Here is a 19,834-nt window from a genome sequence, read left to right on the forward strand (position 1 = left end):
ACAATTAAATTTAAAACGCTCAACATAACTGAACAGTAGAATATAATGAAACAAAACGAATATAATCACGTTACGTTAGAATGCACAATGTACTCATGTTTTGGTTGTACATTTTTTGCTTTTAACATTGCGCTAAACGACTTTCAGCCCCTGCACACATTTTAGTTTTATGATAATATATAATGGAATAGCTTGCAATCTGATAAGGTGTTTTAAGATGGTACCTGGTTAGCATCAAACTAGTTCTATTTCCCCTGAAGAATTAAATTGAGGGACATTGCCTCTTAAATTGAAATCGTGACTCATTTCAATCAATCTAAGCAAAATTTCGTGTTTTTCTTTTAGAGAAGGTCTTTGATTTTAACCGAGTCAAATTGACAGACTGAAAATTCGAGACGATAGGAAACGCTAACGAATAGATAAAAATCAATAAAAAAGGTTGTCCTGTATAACATTTTGCGTAAGTCTTTTACGTATGCCCAATCGGTGGTATATCCCACAAGGACACGATACTCTTGCTATGACAATATAAATATCTTACCTTAACCGAATATGTAGCGAGGTCCGGACGGTTGAGGGTTATCAATCCAATTCTTTGAATCACCCCTCTTCCACTCACTTGACCTCACTTTTTTTCTAACGTAAACACCAGTATTTAGTATTTGATTCAATATTTAAAGCCACGGAAAATAACTTATTCAATATTCAGTAAATATCCTTTTTAAATAACTATTTAACGAAAGGTCCGCGAAAGGCAAGACACATCAAAGAAAAAAAAAATTATTGATTGGGTTTTCGAGCGTTGAATCAGACGAAGTGTAACTTACTACGAGCGATTTCCTGCAGATGTACATTGGAAGAACAATAAATATAGAATGGTTTCACGGCTCGCCGCAACGAAACAATCCTAACAATCGAAAGCGAGCTGATGAGTTTTGAGGGAAATTTTCCTTTGAAAGTTTCACGGTCAGTCACGAAAACGATGCGGTAGTCGCAATCATTTCGCTTGTTTGTGAACCATTTGGATGCCAATAGATAACTTGTCCGTGTGTCAGAAGAATAAAAGCCCGAATAATAGATTCCACGTCCAATACTAAATTTGCTATTTTCTCTGTAAATCCGTGGTATCTTCCGCCAAATTCGGGTATCAGTTTTTTAGTTGGAGTGGCCGAATATTGCTTGTCTTGTCTGTGATTGCTGAACTACACGTGGTCCGTGAGGAAGCGAAAAAGGTGCTTTATGTTCACGTCAGAGCTATAGCTAATTAGAAAAAATGTACCGAACCGTGAAAGTATTAACAAGTCAGGCATAACTGGTCGAAAGTTTGTATCAACCTAATCTCAAACTTAAAAAAAAAAAAGAAGTGTAGTTATGAAGAAGGTTCGAAGGGAACCGTCTCCATAAGTGGACAAAATGTCAGGTCCAGTCAATGCAGTGAATTTATCGCTTATTTAGACTGCTTCAACCTCCGTGTTTAATCCATGTGGTAAACGGCGAATACAGGTATTGCATAACGTGTGCGTGGTACTGTTTCATGAAAAAACGATCTCAAATTATACATAAATATGTTTTTTTTTTTCTTTTTAACGCGGAAGTTCATCTGTCAATGACATGGACCGTTCAAAGAGAAATAGGACGGCTTAAGTGAAAAACTCAATACGACGAGATGCCAATTATTGGAAAACGGAAGTGGCATATTGAAGAGTAGGAATGAGACATAACAAAAGTGAAACGTGTCGGGGGATTCCCGCTTCACAAGAGGGTCAATTAATATAAGTCACGCAAAGTAATTTATCTCATTCTGTCTCGGTGGACAAGTGAAAATTAAAAGCGCACAATTTTAATACAGATTTCTAGGGCATACCGCTTGTTTTAACACTGGTCTGTCTTCGATAACAGTATATATCTCTGACGGAAAATTTATATTTTCTAATTAAACGTTTTAAAGGTGGCACAAGCGCCAGGCGCCAGCACTAAGGTGACCAAGGCTCAGCGAAGCGTAATTATCACGCGCTAATCCAACTCACATCAGAGGAGGTTGTGATTTTAAATATATGTCAAACCTAAAACACTCAACAAAATGAAAGGTAGAATACAACGGAACGAGAGGAGCGAGAAAAGTCAATACAATTACGCAAAATTGGAATGCCTGAGCTTGCTTATCTTTTGGCTATATTTAATTGCTTGCCTTTAACATTACACTGAACGAAATTCGATGACTCTTTACCCCTAAACCCATTTAGTTTTCTCATCTTGACACCCGATCAAGTGTTTTAAGTCAACAGAAAATTAAAAACGGCAATCTCACGCACACTATTTGTTCAAACCGCCAACGACTTGTCGAGTTATGACTTCAAACTAGTTCTATTCATGTATTCATGTATATCATTTTGCTTAAGTTACTTACGCACGCGCAATCGATAGTTTACCCCACAAGGACGCGATAATCTTGTGAGGATAATATAAATATCTTACTTCAGTGTCACACTTCCCCGAGGTCCGGACGGATGAGGGTTATCAATCCAATTCTTTGAACCACCCCTCTTCCACTCACTTGACCTCATTTTTTTTTCCTAATGTAAACAACAGTATTTAGTATTTGATTAAATAATTAAAGCTACGGAAAATAACTCATTCAACGGTCAATAAATATCCCTTGCAAATAACTGACCTTCTGGTGGAACAATAAATTCCGTGTTCACTACTAAATTCGACATTTTTCTCTCGTAAATCCCTCGTTTCTTCCGTAAAATCTGGCGTCAGTCATACAGAATACTATAGCCGAAAAATAATTGTGTGTGGTTGCTGAACTACATGTGGTTAGTAAAGCCTGGTTTTCACTAGCGACGCAAGCACAAGCGCAAGCATAACAGCTTTCATGTCACCTTGAAAATGGTAAAATAAAAACGCTTGTGCTTGCGTCGCTAGCGAAAATTAGGGACAAGAAAGCCAAAAAAGGTACTTTATGGCCATGCTAAAGCTTGGACGCGCGCCGAGCCTTGAAACTATCCGTTTTACGAGTAAGGCATAACTGAACTGCGTTTTCATTAACCTTTAAGGTGAATCTCAAAAGAAAATAAAAAAGGAAGCTATGAAGAAGGTCTACTGTAGACCCCTACATAGCTTGGGTGAACCTCGCAAGGATGCGAGATCCGCTTGTTTCAAGGTAACTATTAGTTATTTATAGTACTTAAAACTCTGTGTATCATCCATGTGGTAAAAATCAAATACAGGTATTGCACAACGCGTGCGTAGTACTGTTTCATGAAAAACCGACCTCAAATTATACAAAGGAAAAAAAGTAACAGTGATACGTGTGTTTTTTTTACGTGGAAGTTTATCTGTGAATGGAAAGGACTATTTGAAGAGAAACGGGATGGGCTAATGTAAAACGCAATACGACTAGACACTGAGTACCGGACATCGGAAGTGGCACATTGTATGGTTATTTTCCCTAATAAAGTCATGCAACATTGACTAAACCCGCGATCGATTCAATGTCTCCTCTTATTCACATGAGTTTGAGCTCAACAATATTCGATCATTGAAATTTGTATACTCCTGAATAGAATTCTTATGTGTGTAAGAATTATTGAAATGGTAATGATATTAACAATATTTATAAAAGATGTTTTCGTGGCTCATGTAACGGTACTCAAGAAATAATATATTTGGAAGAGGTAGCCTGCATGCATTATTATTATGACAATTATTCACATCACCGTAATGTCACTGTCCATTGTAATAATTTTACAGGCATGCAAACAACCATTTTTAGCATTAATTAAACCGAGCAGCACCTGCTTCTGAGGCCGACTCAACTCTTGTCAAATTTTCCCCCTCCGCAAATAACTTGAATTTCACGAAGGAAGTCGGTCAAGAGTTTAACAAGCTTGACTGTGGCTACAACTGACTTCAATTTCGTTTCTGTTTTAATTCAAGCTCTTTCTTTTATTGTGAAAGCCAAAGAAGGCCTGTAAATTAACAATCAATGTTTTCCTTTTATTTCCATGGCTGCTGGGTTAAGGCTATTAATTATTTAACGCGAGGAAACATTTGCATATTTTTGCTTGTTTTGCAGACAAGAAGCACTTCGCGAACGAAGGAAATTATGTCCGATATCTTTTATTCTTCTTAAAGATACGAATTTTGTCAATAACTTAACTCTAAAGAAAATGCGGATCTCGCTAGTGGTACTTTTCTGCCTCTGGAAGGTAATTTTGACTTCATTTATTTTAAAAACTTTCGAAGCACTCCGGTTAAGCATTTTCTAATGTGAAATGAGTAACGGGGTTTTTAATGTTCACATTTTATAGGCTGAAAAGGTACTTTCTGACGCAAGCACAATTAGTGGTAAGTCAAGATGGTAATGGTTAGAAATTTAACTACTTAGTTTAAAATACAGTATTTTATTTATCCGCAAAACCCACTGTTATCAAGACCGCTTTCAGGCATGAAGAGATAACACTAATTCCACTAAGCCACACGCTTTTAATACAGAATAAAAGTGAAGTACTATAGAATGAAATAAGGACGTATAGCGACAATTTTGTTTTAAGTTTAACTTAATCTTGCAAGGAATAAACTGCTTCTAAAAATCTAATTCTTTTTCTAGTTCATACATTTTGGTTGTTGCTATATCAGTGGTTTTGCGGGGTAAATAAGTTTCCGCTTATTATTCATTATTAGCTCTCGGTTGGTTATCGCGGAAAGCTTTATGACGGACAGACCGGACGCTATGTCAGGCCTGACCTGCCATAACGAAGCACAAGTTTACCCTTTTTTCTTATTTTCACAAACCTTGGATTTTTTGTCGAAAACAGCACGGACGTAGCGGAGCAATTGAATCCGCGCTCCACAACGAAAGCGAGTTAAAAACGGTGTACAAATGTTACGTTTCCTGGTAGCAAGCTGGTATACTATCAAGCTAGATTAATCACGAATAAACGTCTTGCAAAATAAATATATGGAGGCTGACAAACCTAAGAAAGACTGATTGAGGATTGTTATGTGATTACGAACGCCATCCTGAAAATTCTGAGCATTTTCTCGTGTTCAGGTGTTTTCAAAATTATGTGCAGTGTCGTTGCTATGCATATGTCCTTGCGTTATATCTAACGCATATACCTCGTTTTCCCAGTAATTTTTTAACCTGCCGTTTCCTGGTAACTCTTTTCGGCCCGATTCTCAATACAGCGCTTTTTCAAATTGTCGCTCTAATGCATTACAATTGTTAGAAGAGTTTGCTCAGTTTCAAGCTTTTCTCACTGTTAAAATAGACATATCACCGGTTAAGACATACATTAAGGCCCCGTTTCCCAGCTGGGGAATAAGCAAACATTTTGCATTTGTAAAGCAATAAGTGTGAACTTGCAGCTTTTGTGTTTCTCCTTCCATAGTACTGCCAACTATGCCCATTCTAACTTTATAAGCGTATCTTCCACACATATCTTGATACAATTAGACATTGCTAGTTGAGGAAATGTGGTGACACATTTAGATAAGACTGATCCCTGTTCCATTTATTTTTTTTAATTCTCTCTTCATACACTGTCTGCTTGAAAACATGTCTCTCCAAAAATGACGATAAATGTACATGCCCTAACCAACATCTTGAACATTGTTTGTGTTGTTCAAGAAGACATATTCTGTGATATCTACCTGTAGCATCATCATATACGATCTTTGCTGACGTAGAATCCTATAAAGGGCCGACCTAATCTTGATAAGTTACACTTGTTTTCAGAGAGCTCGATCTCAGTTTCTCCGTCAAGTTCCTCGGCCAGTCTAGCATCAAGTGCTTCAACGAGTATCTCGGTTGGCCTAGCAACAATGACACTGGATCTGAGTTACTCCATGTTCAATAATGTTCCTAGAAATACCATTGATCCGACGGCAACTGCTAACCCCAAACAACCCTTACAGACTATAAATTCGTCTGAGACGGGTAAGCTTGGAGTTGACTCACATTTTACGATTTACTCTCTGTATATAAGCTCTATCAATACTATTACCTAATGAACTATTGGGTGTTAACTTTCACAGAACGTAAAATATTCTAATGAAATTTTCGTTATAACAAATACCATAGATTCTGGATAGCAGTGTTTGTGCCAAGACATGGCATCAGAATTCTTGTTACGTGACACCAATACCTCGTTATTCTAAGTTTTATTGCGTTACATTTACACTATTCCAGGTAACGTCACTTCCAGGATGTCACGCCAACGAAATGTTCACTAAAGCAAAATTAAAGATTTTTGTCGTTGCTTAGTTTTCCAGTCCTGTCAACTGGAGACAATTTTGACGACACTCCACTCTGGTACTTTTGGATTTTTCAGAGTTATTTAACAGGGTTATATTGTATTTGTCGTGTTGTTCATTTCCAGTCACTCCTAAAAAGGATTGCAATGACATCAACTGGAAAAACGCCCAATGCGCTGATACAGAGTGTATAAAGGTAGGTCAGCAAAAATAACGAAATGCAACGCTTTACTTATTGAACGACAGTGCTTTCCTAGAAATAAAATCGCCAACACTGGATTATGAGAATTACCAGAGTGTCCCGGATGCCGCATAAAAGTCATGCACATTTTTGAAAATGTCCAATAGGTTACTGGCAGCTCATTTAAAAGAGCTCAATCACAGTATTTTAGGGTTATTTTGGCCACGTACAAAAATACCTTTAAATAGAAGGAAACCTGATAATAATAGTTTACTAAGATAGGAAAACAGCAAAGAGATAATAATAAACCACGAAGGAAAAAGGATGGTTTAGGATGGAGAAGACTGACATAGATTACAAACGACGAACTTGAAAACTTTAGGCTAAACTTTTAAAGATGCGCAAACTGCGACGTTGCTCCTTTAATTATGTTCCTTGCGCTTTCAGAAAAGTTCTGAAATATTCAGGTATCCTCTGAAATAGGTCGACTATTTGGCATGAAAAACAAATTGGGTTATGAGTTAAAGTGGAAACAACACATACATTCAAGTGTAGAGAAGACTACAAACAAGGAAACTTAAATTGCCGGAGGGCTGGGGGCTCGAAGGTTAAACTTTAGCTAACGTTTCCCGTTAAGAATTCATTGATAATGCAAATTTATGTTTTTTGGCGCACTTTCTCCTTAGGAGCTGATAAATTCGATGTCGACCTGCATCAAGGTAAGATATGAACCACACTTTATGGGATCCTTATGCACCGGGCTGCCCGGGTCGTGTTGAAAAGTTCCATATACAATATACTGTACTTCGTGCATATACAATGTACTATACTTCATATATCAAATTAATTGGGCACACAAACGTATATGCAAACGAGCAAGAACACCATGAGCAAAAAGTAAAAACAAGACGATACTGGTCATATTTTTTATGCCATGCTTGGAAACACACTTTGAACTAAAAGATACATAGAGAACTTTACATGATATCGTCTGAGTAAATCAACAAATAAAATAACCTGAATATTGATGTAAGAACTGTAAAAAGAGAATTTCCCCCCCCCCCCCCCAAAAAAAAATGAAAATAAAAAAAGAATTCGTGGATTCGTGGACCCTATTACCTTACTAAAAATGTAGTCAGTTATTGCAATGCATACAACACAAATACAAGAAAAGACAACCAAGAGGTTTGGATAAGGTTCAGTTAAAACCTCTGAAGTTGGCAGATTTTAACCATCAGGTGAGAGAGTCTGATTTGAAAATGATGAAATGAGCTGAAATTTTACTGGTCGCTGAGAAATCACCGATTTCTGAGTTATTGCTGATAACTTAGATTCCTGTACTCCCATCCAGACCCTACAAATGAATACAATTACAAAAACAACAACAACAGCAGCAGCAGGAACAGCAACAAAAACAACAACAACAACAACAACAACAACGAAAGAAACAAGAACAACACGATTATTTTGTATTTATAGGAAAAGCCAGGAAATTTGTCATTCTCAAACATGGATATTCCTAAACAAGCCATGAAACTGGGACGGTCCCTCGCTGAAGAAATAAACAGAACACTGGAAAGCGGTGACCCTAATGTTACTGCCACTGCGGTTATTATTACAGAAGGAATGGGTGAGCCAACTGAATTTTGTATTTTGATTAAAAGATATACGTTAGGAATTACCACGAGACGGGCAAAACAAGTATTTTCACTGTTAACAATAAATTTACTTAACGAAGACAGAAAGAAATTTGAATGTTGATGTTTGCTAGCCAAGGAGTCTTAATTAAGTTTAGTATGACAGAGTATAGTACAAACTGTATGTTTTTATATCTTGATCACTCTGTCTCAGATGTCGAGGTGCATACTTGGCATGGTGCCTCGGGCGCTTTTTGGATGCTCCCCTCTCCAATCCAAGTTTAGACGGTTCCTGTAATTTTTTACTTGGCATTTCTTATGTTGTGTGGAGTAACAAAATAAAATAAACAGGGAAAGTAATTTGGAGGAAAAATCTAAGGTGTGTAGTAATAAATTGTTGTCTCTCCTGGAGGATCTGGTTTCCCTGCACTAGCACTGTCACTGAATCTGGGCCTTACTAACTCTGCATAAATCAGGGTAAAGATATTCTGTTGGGTTCAATGTTGCATCTGACTGGTTGAAAAAGCTCTACTGCGATTGGCTAGTCTTTTTTTCAACCAGTTAGCTGAGCCAGCCACAAAGAGTAGCTCCTAGCTTGGCAGCTAAGGGTCACATCAGAAAAGTCTCACATCATATTTTAATGGCCTTGTCCTACCACACCTAGATTATGCAGATATTGTCTGGGGTGACCAGCCGGGTCTTACAACACAGATGAAACAATTACAATCTTTTCAAAATCGCTTTGCGAAGAAGATCGTTAAGTCGAAAATGCCATCAGCAGAGGCTCTGACGTCGTTGCGGTGGGTGTCTTTACATGCGAGGCGGTTTGGTCATCGGTGTTGTGTTGTGCAAGATGCAATGAAAGGTAGCATCCCCGAACATTTCGGTGTATTCAGATCCACCATGAACTAACAACACGGTTATAATACCCGAAATGGCTACATGCCCAAAGTCAGTAGGCCAAGAACGGAATGGGGAAAAAGCAAAACATTATAAAGCCATTAACGACTGGGCCACACTACCAAGTGCTTTAAAGAAACTGATGCCGAAAACTATATTTAAATACAAACTGAAACAGTTTTTATTGAACCATTTTAGCCTTAGTTAGTAGTATTTTAATTCTTGTTTTAGTTTTTAATCTTAGTTAGCTTACCGCATAGGTCTTTGTCCTCTTTATTGTATTTTAGATTTTAATGTATTTCAAAGGTTTAACATTTATTTTCTCAGAGGACCTTCCTGAAAACCACCTTATGGTGATTGGAGGCCTCCTCTTAAAATATTATGTATTATGTATTATGTATTATGTATTATGTATTATGTATTATGTATTATGTATTATTATTATTATTATTATTATTATTACATGAACTGTTTTTCATAACCATTCGATTATCATCTCTTAAATTTGTCAAACATTTGGTTCAATTGACTAACTTGCTATTTCCATCATTCTCTTTTTTCTTTCAATTTCCTGTATTTCTAGATACGTTTAATCATAGCACATATGCATAGTATAACAATTTACACGTTCTACATGACGTCTAACGACAAAGGACGTATTACTTTGAAGAGTCACACGAGGAAGCTGTTCAGTTTGTGTAAAACACTAAAGCGTGCTAGATCGCTAGAGTCAGGCTTATTGATTAATGAACGCTTTTTCACTTGCAGCAATGCAAGTCGGTGTTTTTGATAGCGCAGACTATGTAAACAACGCCAAAATGAAAATGCTCACTTTTCCAAACTACTCGGACCCAGCCTTCACCGAAAAGTGGAAGAACATGGGCGACTCTGTGGCTTTCCCGGTGGAAGAATTGCCTTCAGAGGGTGAGGAAAATAACATCCATGTTTTAACTTGGAGAGTTCATATGAGGGGAACACCGAAATGTGTTTATCGCGTTTCAAAATTGAAACTGTTTTTGGGTAATTTTTACACGTATTTTATAAATTTTATTCATCTGCAATTTGGGGTATTCTTGGTTTTCATGTGACGTAGTCATATTCCAAAATTAGAAATTATCCTTCCTTCTGAGGTTTTAGTTTCATCAGATAAAAGGCCCTGTAGGAACGTGACGTTTGGCAATGTTTTAGCTCGACAGAGTTCTTCTTTTTCTAACAGAGCACTCCAAGCTTTTGCGTTGCGTGACATGAAAATGGCGGCCAGAAAAGACTGTCGCGTAGGTCAAAAGACGAGTTATCGCTTTAGTTTTTTGTTAAATAAACGGTGCTTGCACTAGAAGAAACATTTATTTCAATGTGTCGGAGCACTAGAGTAAAAATGTTCGTTTCAATAGCAAAACTCAAGGACGGATGTTTTTGTTATTTTACGGTCGCCATGTTTGTGCCCCTCCGAAGGGCACAAACATGGCGTCTCCATACAAAGCTCTATAAATTTGGATGACACGCTTCTGCGAATAACGGGCGAATGAACAACAGCAGAAACCTGATTCTTGGCGAGGTTGTTTATATAGCAATCATCTATCATATCCTAGATTCTTGAATTTATTTATTGAATGGTTACGATTTTTAGTTTTGATCACATGACTGATGAAAGCCAAGAATAGTTCATCGTCAAAACATTTCCTTAGAGCCGCTTATTTTGTCTTTCAATCATATTGGTTTAAACGTTTTCTAAGGGAATCCTCGGACAAATATTGAACTTGCACAAAGCTTAAAAAAGTTCAAGGCTGAAAACCTAAACTGAGTAAGATTTGCCTTTTTCGTATACAAGGCCATTCTGTTGACAAAAAGAGAAAGACACAGGATTATAAATTACAGGAGACACGTCTTAATCTACTTGATGGTTCCGCCCTTAATTCCTGCTTGGCCGGACACCTGCATCCGTGGCGAAATCACTGTAAAGTAAAATAACGAGTGGACGCTTTTCTCTTTGCAGGAAAAGTCCTTTACGCTGTCGCCATTTTACCTGATGTACTCGGTGATAAATATCTGGACAGAAATGAGATGGCCTGGCACGAGAAGTGAGTGTCGATTAGTTTCCAGGTTCAATTGGTTATCAGTAACAAAAAAGCCGCCATCTTAAATTTCGTTGGCAAACAATTGTGAAAACTTACGTAATTTCAAAAGAATATTGCAGACTTCCAAGAAACAAACAAACAAAATACTACAAATCCTACATGTTTGTTTCTTCATTAGTTTTAAGCTAATCACTTGCTTCCTTTAAATTTATTTCATATCGCAAATATATGATTTCAACTTAACATCTCATCATCCAGTCGTCTCGCATTATGGGGCACACCTTTAAGGCGGAGTGTCTTTCATTTAACACATGCAGAATTAATTGAGTAAACTTCAGTATCTTGCTATTACGTAGATTGCAAGAAGTAGATGTAACAAGCTCTTGTTGTTTTTGTGCATCACCAGGGTAAGCGGAAGTATAAAAGCAGACTAATTTCTCTAACTGTTTTGACTTTTTGTCCTACCCTCTATCAAGCCACATTCCAGATTCAGACATATCCGAGCTGTACGTTGTTGGTGACAAGCTCGAGACTCGTAAGAAGGTTCCCAAGAAGCGAATCAACAGCAACTTGTTAGCAGTGGAATTTGTTACAAACACAGGACTCCAGTTGAAAGGACCACTGACCCACCCAGCAGTGATCACTCTGAAACACCTTCATGTAAGCTGTAACAAATGTGGACTTACTACTCAAGATTCTGATTTAGACTAAGTTAGACGCTCTCTGTTCTCGAAAGAAAAGCATCACTTGTGAGACGATGGCAGCGGGAGAAATAGAAAAAAAAAACTACAATATCATGTGTTAACAAAGACGAAATTGCCAGTTAGGTACCGCCAGGGAAAGGACTGGAAACCAGGACAACAAGGGAACGGAAGCGAAAATTCAGATACTCACTCTCATCCCACCGGAAACTAAATCAATGAGAAACGTAAATGAGCTCTTGACTGAACATGATCACTATTTTTATGTTGGTGAATGGCGTTTTCTTTTTTCCTTTTTTTTCTCAGGCGGACCAAGACCATTTTGATCCAGCTTGTGGCTACTGGGACGAAAGGTGAATTTTTCAAAAGTTGAGATGATTTCAGGATTCAAGATCATCATTGATATTAGTAATTTTACGCACCTGCGTTGCCTTAACTAACGACCCGTCATCTATACGAATTTATTCATTCTTTTTAATTCTCTTTTTCGTTCTCAGCATGTGGGCCAAAGACGGATGTAAAGTCGATGAAACTAGCGTGTCAGAAACTGTCTCTAAATGCACACATTTTTCAACTTTTGCAGTGATAATGAAAGTGGAGAAGAAGGTAACGCAGTCAAAAGGCCATACCTGTATTCCCGGTACTGGACTGGAACTAGCTTGCAAGTGAGGCTAATGCGGGGAGTCTTTTCAAATGCAAATGACTTTAATCTCTTTTTAATGATATTCCTCCGCATGAGCTTCCTTTACAAGCTAGTTCCAGTCCAATACCGAGAATAAGAACATGGCCTATTCTTGCCTATGCCATCAGCGGTTGCTCCGTTCAATAAAAACAATGTTCAAATGTTTTTGATAGCGGTAAATGCACTTAGCTACACCTAGCTACTAGTTCATAAGCATGCCATTTAAACTGAAATAAACAGATATATCAGCTAAACATAATAGGCTTAAAACTCCCAACTGACGAGAGGCACACCAGTTGGCTATTTACAAGCATGACTGTGGAGCTGAACAAGGGTCTACCGAGGAACAACTTTCAGTTCGGTTTAGTGGTCAGAGCGGGACTTGAACCCGCGACCTCCGGATTTCAAGTCCGGCGCCCTAACCACTCACCCACGCTGCCTCCTCAAAGCCATCTTCTGAAACTTTCATGGCGTTAACTAATTGAACCTCTGTTGGATGTTTTTCACTCAGGTGGATGATTCAGATCGTGAAATGGTCGTGACTGTGGCTACTGTGTTTGGATCATTCTCCATTCTTGGTCTTCTAATCTGTGCTATCGTCGCCATTGTTATCAAGTAATTTAAATATCAAATAATTTATAACGCTAATACTTGGAGGCTAGCTGTGTAAAGTGCGCATGCGCATATAAAGATCACTTCTCAATGAATCTTCACTCTAAGGCCTTAAGAGCAAGCATGTTTTTCTCTACAACCTCGAATTAGTTAATAATTAGCTCTTATTAACCGGGCAGGAGGTCTGTATTGGAGAATCTTGACCGAGGTCGTGGGTACAGACCGAACGCAGTGAGGTCTGTACAAACGACGGAGGTCAAGATTCTCCCATACAGACCGATTTAGCTCGGTTAATAAGATATTTATTATATGGCAAACAAGAACAATTTAATTCTTTGAATGTACTAACAGACATTTTGCTTGCGAACAGCGATGAGCTGGACTTAATTCTGCCAAAGTTTGCTTTTTTCTCATCAGGCTTTTTGGCACTCCATGAATAAATATTGTTAGAAGAAAATTGTCAATAGTTTTGCATTTTAAGTTGCAACTTTTTCTCCGCAAAATGTAATCGGTCTAGATGCCGGTCTAGATGGGAAAATCTGGACCGCTTTCAATATCGATTTCAGCCAATCAAATTCGTGAATTCGGTAGTTCCCAGTCCTTGTGAGACATAGCCATATAATAAATTAGATAAATTAGCAGGTTTAGAAACGTTTCATCACAGTTACTATTAAGCTCACAGTATTATTTTTCAGCCACACTGGAATTTTTGTAGTGACGATCATTTTAAGGTGACTAAGCGGAAAGAATAGTGATATAGAAAACAAGGTTTTGCATTCAACACTCTATCATTAACTCATACAGAATTCGAAGACAGAATTTCGCAAAAAATAGAAACATGTTTTAAACCATGATACTTCTTCAATTTGACAATAGCATTGGAGTTTCATTATAAGGCTTACAACATGTGGGAAGAAGATCGTATGTAGTTTACAGGAATATAATTAGTATCCTTCTACTAATAGTGCCCTGTCAATTGCTTCAAGTGTGGAGCTTTTCTCAATTCTTACTGAAATACCTAAGTTAAAGTAAAACACTAACCGCTCAATTTGCCATACTCCTGTTTTTCAGTTATCACCAGAAAGACCACATGCGTATTGCTTTGAACATTGACGTCGCTCTTCTGCTGAGCCAGTTGGTTTTCTTTATCGGATTGTCGACAGGCGATAATATGGTGAGAAAGTTCGATTGCTTCTTTTACCTATCAAAAGTGTGAACAATCGCGAGGGGTGACGGGTATAGATTTCTTTACATCCTTCGTTTTCAATCTACAAGCCAAAAGTTACAGGCACGTCACTATAACCAATTTGACGCCTTGCGTACTGGATGGCACGGCATAGCATAGCCATAGCCATAGCGTGGCATAGCGTGGCATAGCGTGGCATAGCGTGGCATAGCGTGGCATAGCGTGGCATAGCGTGGCACTGCGTGGCACTGCGTGGCATAGCAGCTGTATTCGCCGGTCAGCTTCCACACAGTGGCAGAGTGTCTGAGATTATGCCAAAAGGCTTCAGCCCCGACTCCTGTCGCGAGAGATGGAGAACTAGGACCATTTGTTGAGTATCTGATACAGTTACTCACGCGTAAAATTACTATCCAAAATTTCTACTGTCACGTCTGAGGTGTAGTTAGTAACTTTAATCTAATTTGATCTCTCCTAAGTTCTTCTCCAAGCCCGAAACTTGTGAAGTCGTCAATCCATTCGTTCATTTTTTTGAGCTGGCGGCTCTAACTTGGTTGCTGATGGAGGCATTGTACTACTACTCGACCCTGAAACCGCTGTTCAACGAGAAAAACACCGTACCCATTGTGTTTTACTTCGCTGTGGGGTGGGGTGAGTCAGTGCAACTATCCCATATATTTTCATGGCAGACGCATCATTATAAACAGTGAACGTGTGAATATTTTGTGGAAGAGTTGCTTTGTGTTTGGAACCTAGCCTTACTTCTGTGAGAAACCTTACGCTTTATGTTATGCTCATATGAGAAATCTTCGGAAGACACTAATTGCCAATAAGGTTTTTCAATTTTTTGAAGGTCTTTAACATTTATATACTGCCCTTTAAATGATTTATCACGTAGTTGCTTGATGGAGATATCTATGTAGAAGCTGATTAGTTTATTAGAAGTTATTTTTTGTCTTTTTCATATTTCTCAAACCATCAGGTTTACCCGTAGCGTTTGCAAGCGCATGCGCAGAGTATGCCTATCCTCACTTTGGCACTCCAGAGAAGAGCGAGTTGTAAGTTAATAGACAGCTTACTGTTAACAAACAAATAAAAGAACGAACAAAGAAACAAAGAAACAAATAAACATACAAACATGCAAATAAACAAACAAACAAGCAAAGCAAACAGACAAATAAACAGACAAACATGCAAAAAAGAAACAAACAAAACAAACAAACAAACATGCAAACAAACAAGCTAACGAAGAAAAACAAACAGCAACACTGAACGAAAACAACCAAACAAATCAATAAACAAACAGGACACTAGATTCTCTAAGGAAACAAATGTGCATGTACACGGTAACCAGACATTTAAATTGTAAATGTTCCTCATGTAGCAGGAGCATGCAGTTTAATATATTGGTTTGTTCAAAGATTTTTTTAAATAATGACTTCAAAACTGCATTTTCCTGATCTTTAACCATAATTAGTCATGACGAGAGCTTTCTAGTTGTGGTTCACAAAAATTGCGTGAACAAAATATGTTTAATTTGGGTATCGTTATGCATTTTGGGTGTAAATAAATTGTAATAAATAATAATATGATTTTCTTTTGTTTGATTGGCCACAGCTGCTGGATGTTTATTGGTGGAGGTGAGGCCTGGTTCTTTGGAGGACCTGTCTTGATTCTTGTACTGGTAGGTCCATAGATTCCGATCAAAAACGTTTTTTCGTTATGATACCAAGAAGACAGAGTAAAGAAATCATCAACCAGAGGATATTGTCTTGAAGTCACCAGTGGTAGAGACCCCATGAGGTCCGATCCAAGATCTTAGCTGTCTCGTACAATTACCTCCAGAATTAGGTTTTGATGTATTTTTAATCATATACTTTGCTGCCCATCATTTCTACAGACGTATTCGGTTATTTTGGGCAGCTAGTGCCCAATTGAAATTTCCTTTTTCCCGAGTGGTACAAATAAATGTTGTTTTTGTAGCTATTTATTGTATTGTCTGATCAATGCGATATTTTTTTAGCTGAATCTTCTCGCCCGAGTATTTGTCGTGAAAGAGATTGTTTGCTGGCAGGATGACCCCGATGATATCAGGATCGAAAGGGCCAAGTAAGTAGTAATAAGTTAATAATAACAACAGAAGATCAATAAATTATACGAATCTCATTATTTTCTTTTGTAGTATACCTAGCTATCCGGAGCTACCTTGTATTCCGTGAATCTTGGAAAACTTACCCGAAATTTCCTTCTCTCCCTCATCATCCAAGCATACAGTCTGTGTTATTCTTTCCTATAATCTTAGGCATCCTTTGTGGTTTTCTACTATAGTAATCCATCAGCCTGATCTCTCTTTAAGTTCGTAGAATTTATTTATTGAAACGAGGAGCACAATTTGCACAGTTTAGGCCACTACTGTAAGCTAATTTCTTTGATCTGATTTGGCAGAACTCGTCTGATGACGTCATCAGCGATGATGGCGGTGATTGTGTTGACGTGGCTATTTGGTGTCCTGGCAGTGAATCACACCGAGGACAAAATCTATCACTACATCTTCATAGTGTTCTACACATTCCAGGTTAGCAGACTTCACTTCTCGTGAAAAGACGTCTTCTTAGATTGGGTGGAGAAGGGAAGGGTGGTAGAACTCTTAAAAAAGTATTACGTAGCCTATAAAGATGACCTGTGTTTATAATAATCCTGATGAATTTTATTTACGTTGAAGGGTCTTCTTGTCCTGCTCTTCTACTGCATTCGCAACCAAGAGGTAAGCTATGTTTTTGTTTGGCACATAAGTCCCCAGAGATTTTCGGGAGCGGGTAGCTAACATCATCTTTTAATTTCACAGAGCAATGTAATGATTTTCTGTGGTAGAGACCAAGAAAATGACTTTATGAGAAGGCTGGCACAGAAAACATGTTTTAAAACTGAACCCGTACTTACATACGTACATCGCGTTGATCATGTGCAGATGAATATGTTTCTCTTATTATTGTAGATGTGGGACTATCGTAAGGATAAGAGGGACGAAGAAGAAAGAGAAAAGGTACAAAAAGCTTATAAATGTTACTACTGTTTTGAACAAAGCCACGTCATTACCACCGTTAATTTGTTTGTTGTTTTACCAATAGATTGGTTGGTTGATGTTAAAGATTTTCGTGTATGCATTTTGGATGATAGCAGTGTAGACAATTAACTCATTTTAGCTAACTTATCCTCAATTGCGATTTGCGACACACAATCAGTTGTATTTCTGTGAATACTGTCAATAAAAAATACGTGAACCAAACAATTGAACCCGAATTGATTTCCTCTTAATTAAATCACATTGGTCATTTTCTCTTTCAGAACAAAACCTACGACTTCGTGTACCACCCATGAAAGCGACAGGAGCTTCGTGTTACGTCTAATATGCTTACAATAATTAATAATAATTAGAATAGCTCACCTGAAGCAGAATGCACGTTGCTAAGACTCACTAGTTTTCTAGGCCAAACAAGAAAAAACAACAAAAACAAAAAAACAAAAAGCTAAGCCACAGAGTGGTAATTTTGCTTAAACCTGAGATTGTTTAGGTAGGTACTTACGAGAACTACTGTCGAACCTCCAAATGCAAACGCCAGATTTTAACGGATTATACGCGGACACCTCACTTACTGGGGCTCCCTTTCTGGTCCCAAAGGCGTCTGCTTACGGGAGGCCCGACTGTATTTGAGATATCAATGATTAGATAACCAGCTCTGTTGAATGAGAATCTAACTTACTTCTCCATGATATTCACGTTTTATAGCATATGTTCGATCGGGCATTAACTGAACACACTGATTTCATAATGTTAATTATGTGAGTAAGTCTTTAAAGAAGGACAAGATTTACATATAAGATAAGAAAAGAAAAGAACTTTATTAACGTGTCGAAGTCGTTAGCATACAATGTATACTATCTGGGGACACCTATATAGTTTAATAAACTTAAAGCCTAGGAATAAAACGGCCTTGGAACAGTGGCAATTTATAATAATCTCTCCGGATCAGTTAAAAACAGAGGGATGTACGTAGGCGAAGACCTTGGCCAATCTATCAATATCAGATCCACTGATGACTACAGCCAGCCTCGCTTTGGGAAATCTGACAGTGAGGTTGAACTATTGTCCTTAACAAAGAACTCTCGCCAGGTCTCCTGAGTCTTCTGAGTCTTCTGATCATTCTCTTGACCTGGGAAAATGGCGAGCAGAGCGTAAAAGCCGTGATGTAACGGGCAGGGGTAAAACTCGGCGAAGAGCTGGTACGGGTATCCATTTACATGTAGTCATCTGTGCTGCCTGTGGATCTATTTTCTTGGCACTTCTTTTTAAAAACGGAACTTAACATACATCAAATTGTAAATGGCGTATCATGTTTTCATGGACAGACTATTTCAGTCTGGAATTTCATAGCTTTCCTCTGTAGCATCCACATAAAATAACTTGTTTCAGGCTTAAAGTTCAACAAACACATTGATTTTATTGCTATCGTTTAACTTAATCACTTTTATACGATATAATACAATGCAATAAAAAACAGAAGCGTTAAGTGAAGCTTGGGAGCAGATCAGATGGTTATTAACTCAGCTGATAAAAACATCACGACCACATTTCTTGCTGGTCCCATGTCGCATCAAGTCGGGGCTCATGGCTTTGTCATATAAAGAAGTCTCTCGCTCACCGTTGTCTTTTCTAATCCCACTCTCGACAGGAATTTACGTGAGAACGTTTGTGAATTCCCTGCATATCTAACTACCAGCCACAATATTTCGATCGAGACATGGTGGTACTTTACAAAATGCAAGGCACATTTTGTCGGGCTCCTTTTCGAATGGTCTATCGATATGACAATCTATGAGAAACAAAAACACAAACCGCGGTGATAAACATGCAACCAAAACGCATGTTAAACAAAGTTAATTTCCTTGACGTTTCGTATGTACAACATACATCTTCAGAAGTGACCGTTAACTAGATTACAATCGAAATTTAAACGCGAAGAAAAAGAAAAAGACTGGTATCTAATAATATGTAACAAGACTAATAGTTAATAACAAACAGATGAGTCTGCGGGAGAGAAAAAAAAAATTACCAGAATAATGATAACAATACAAAATGCTAGTAAAGAAAAAGTTTTTCACTGCCAACGTTTTCATTCAAGGCTGGCTTTAAATCACGAATTAACAATGTTTCCTTAATTTTACAATGTATATCTGACCTACCAGTTGCTAAGATATCAAAATTGTCCCATTTAATATTATGACCCGTGGAAGTAACGTGATCCGCAATGGCTGAGGTGTGACCGCTTTTAGCAAGGGCCTTAAAATGTTCAGTTTTTCTATCGTGTAGTCGATGCTTTGTTTTTCCTATATAAAAATCATCACAGTCCCAGCAGCTTGCTTTGTAAACCACCTTAGACATCTGAGAACGGCTGAACCTGTCCTTGTACGGGAAAAAAGATTTAATTCGGCGGGTGTTTCGGAAAATTATTTTAACGTTAAAACAACCATAAGTAAAGTAATTACCCAGCAACTTACATCTTGTATCTATAAGTTTTATGGTTGTTTTAACGTTAAAATA

At 37.9% G+C, this 19,834-nt stretch overlaps 1 protein-coding gene across 1 annotated transcript; it reads left to right on the forward strand.

Annotated features, from left to right (window-relative positions):
• The first annotated feature begins 3,801 nt into the window (after positions 1-3,801).
• Positions 3,802-19,748, forward strand: LOC145499440 (adhesion G protein-coupled receptor L3-like). Its single transcript, XM_081478953.1, has 21 exons — positions 3,802-4,214; positions 4,317-4,353; positions 5,747-5,947; positions 6,390-6,460; positions 7,132-7,164; positions 7,925-8,075; positions 9,751-9,906; positions 10,976-11,060; positions 11,534-11,717; positions 12,065-12,111; positions 12,256-12,364; positions 12,952-13,055; positions 14,124-14,226; positions 14,715-14,886; positions 15,218-15,293; positions 15,853-15,919; positions 16,259-16,344; positions 16,681-16,810; positions 16,958-16,999; positions 17,231-17,278; positions 17,581-19,748. Exons 1-21 carry the CDS (start codon positions 4,176-4,178, stop codon positions 17,611-17,613), a joined length of 1,974 nt encoding a protein of 657 aa, XP_081335079.1. The 5' UTR covers positions 3,802-4,175; the 3' UTR covers positions 17,614-19,748.
• The last annotated feature ends 86 nt before the right edge of the window (positions 19,749-19,834 follow it).

Source organism: Orbicella franksi, chromosome 10 (assembly GCF_964199315.1).
Source record: "Orbicella franksi chromosome 10, jaOrbFran1.1, whole genome shotgun sequence".
Taxonomy (NCBI): Eukaryota; Metazoa; Cnidaria; class Anthozoa; order Scleractinia; family Merulinidae; genus Orbicella; species Orbicella franksi.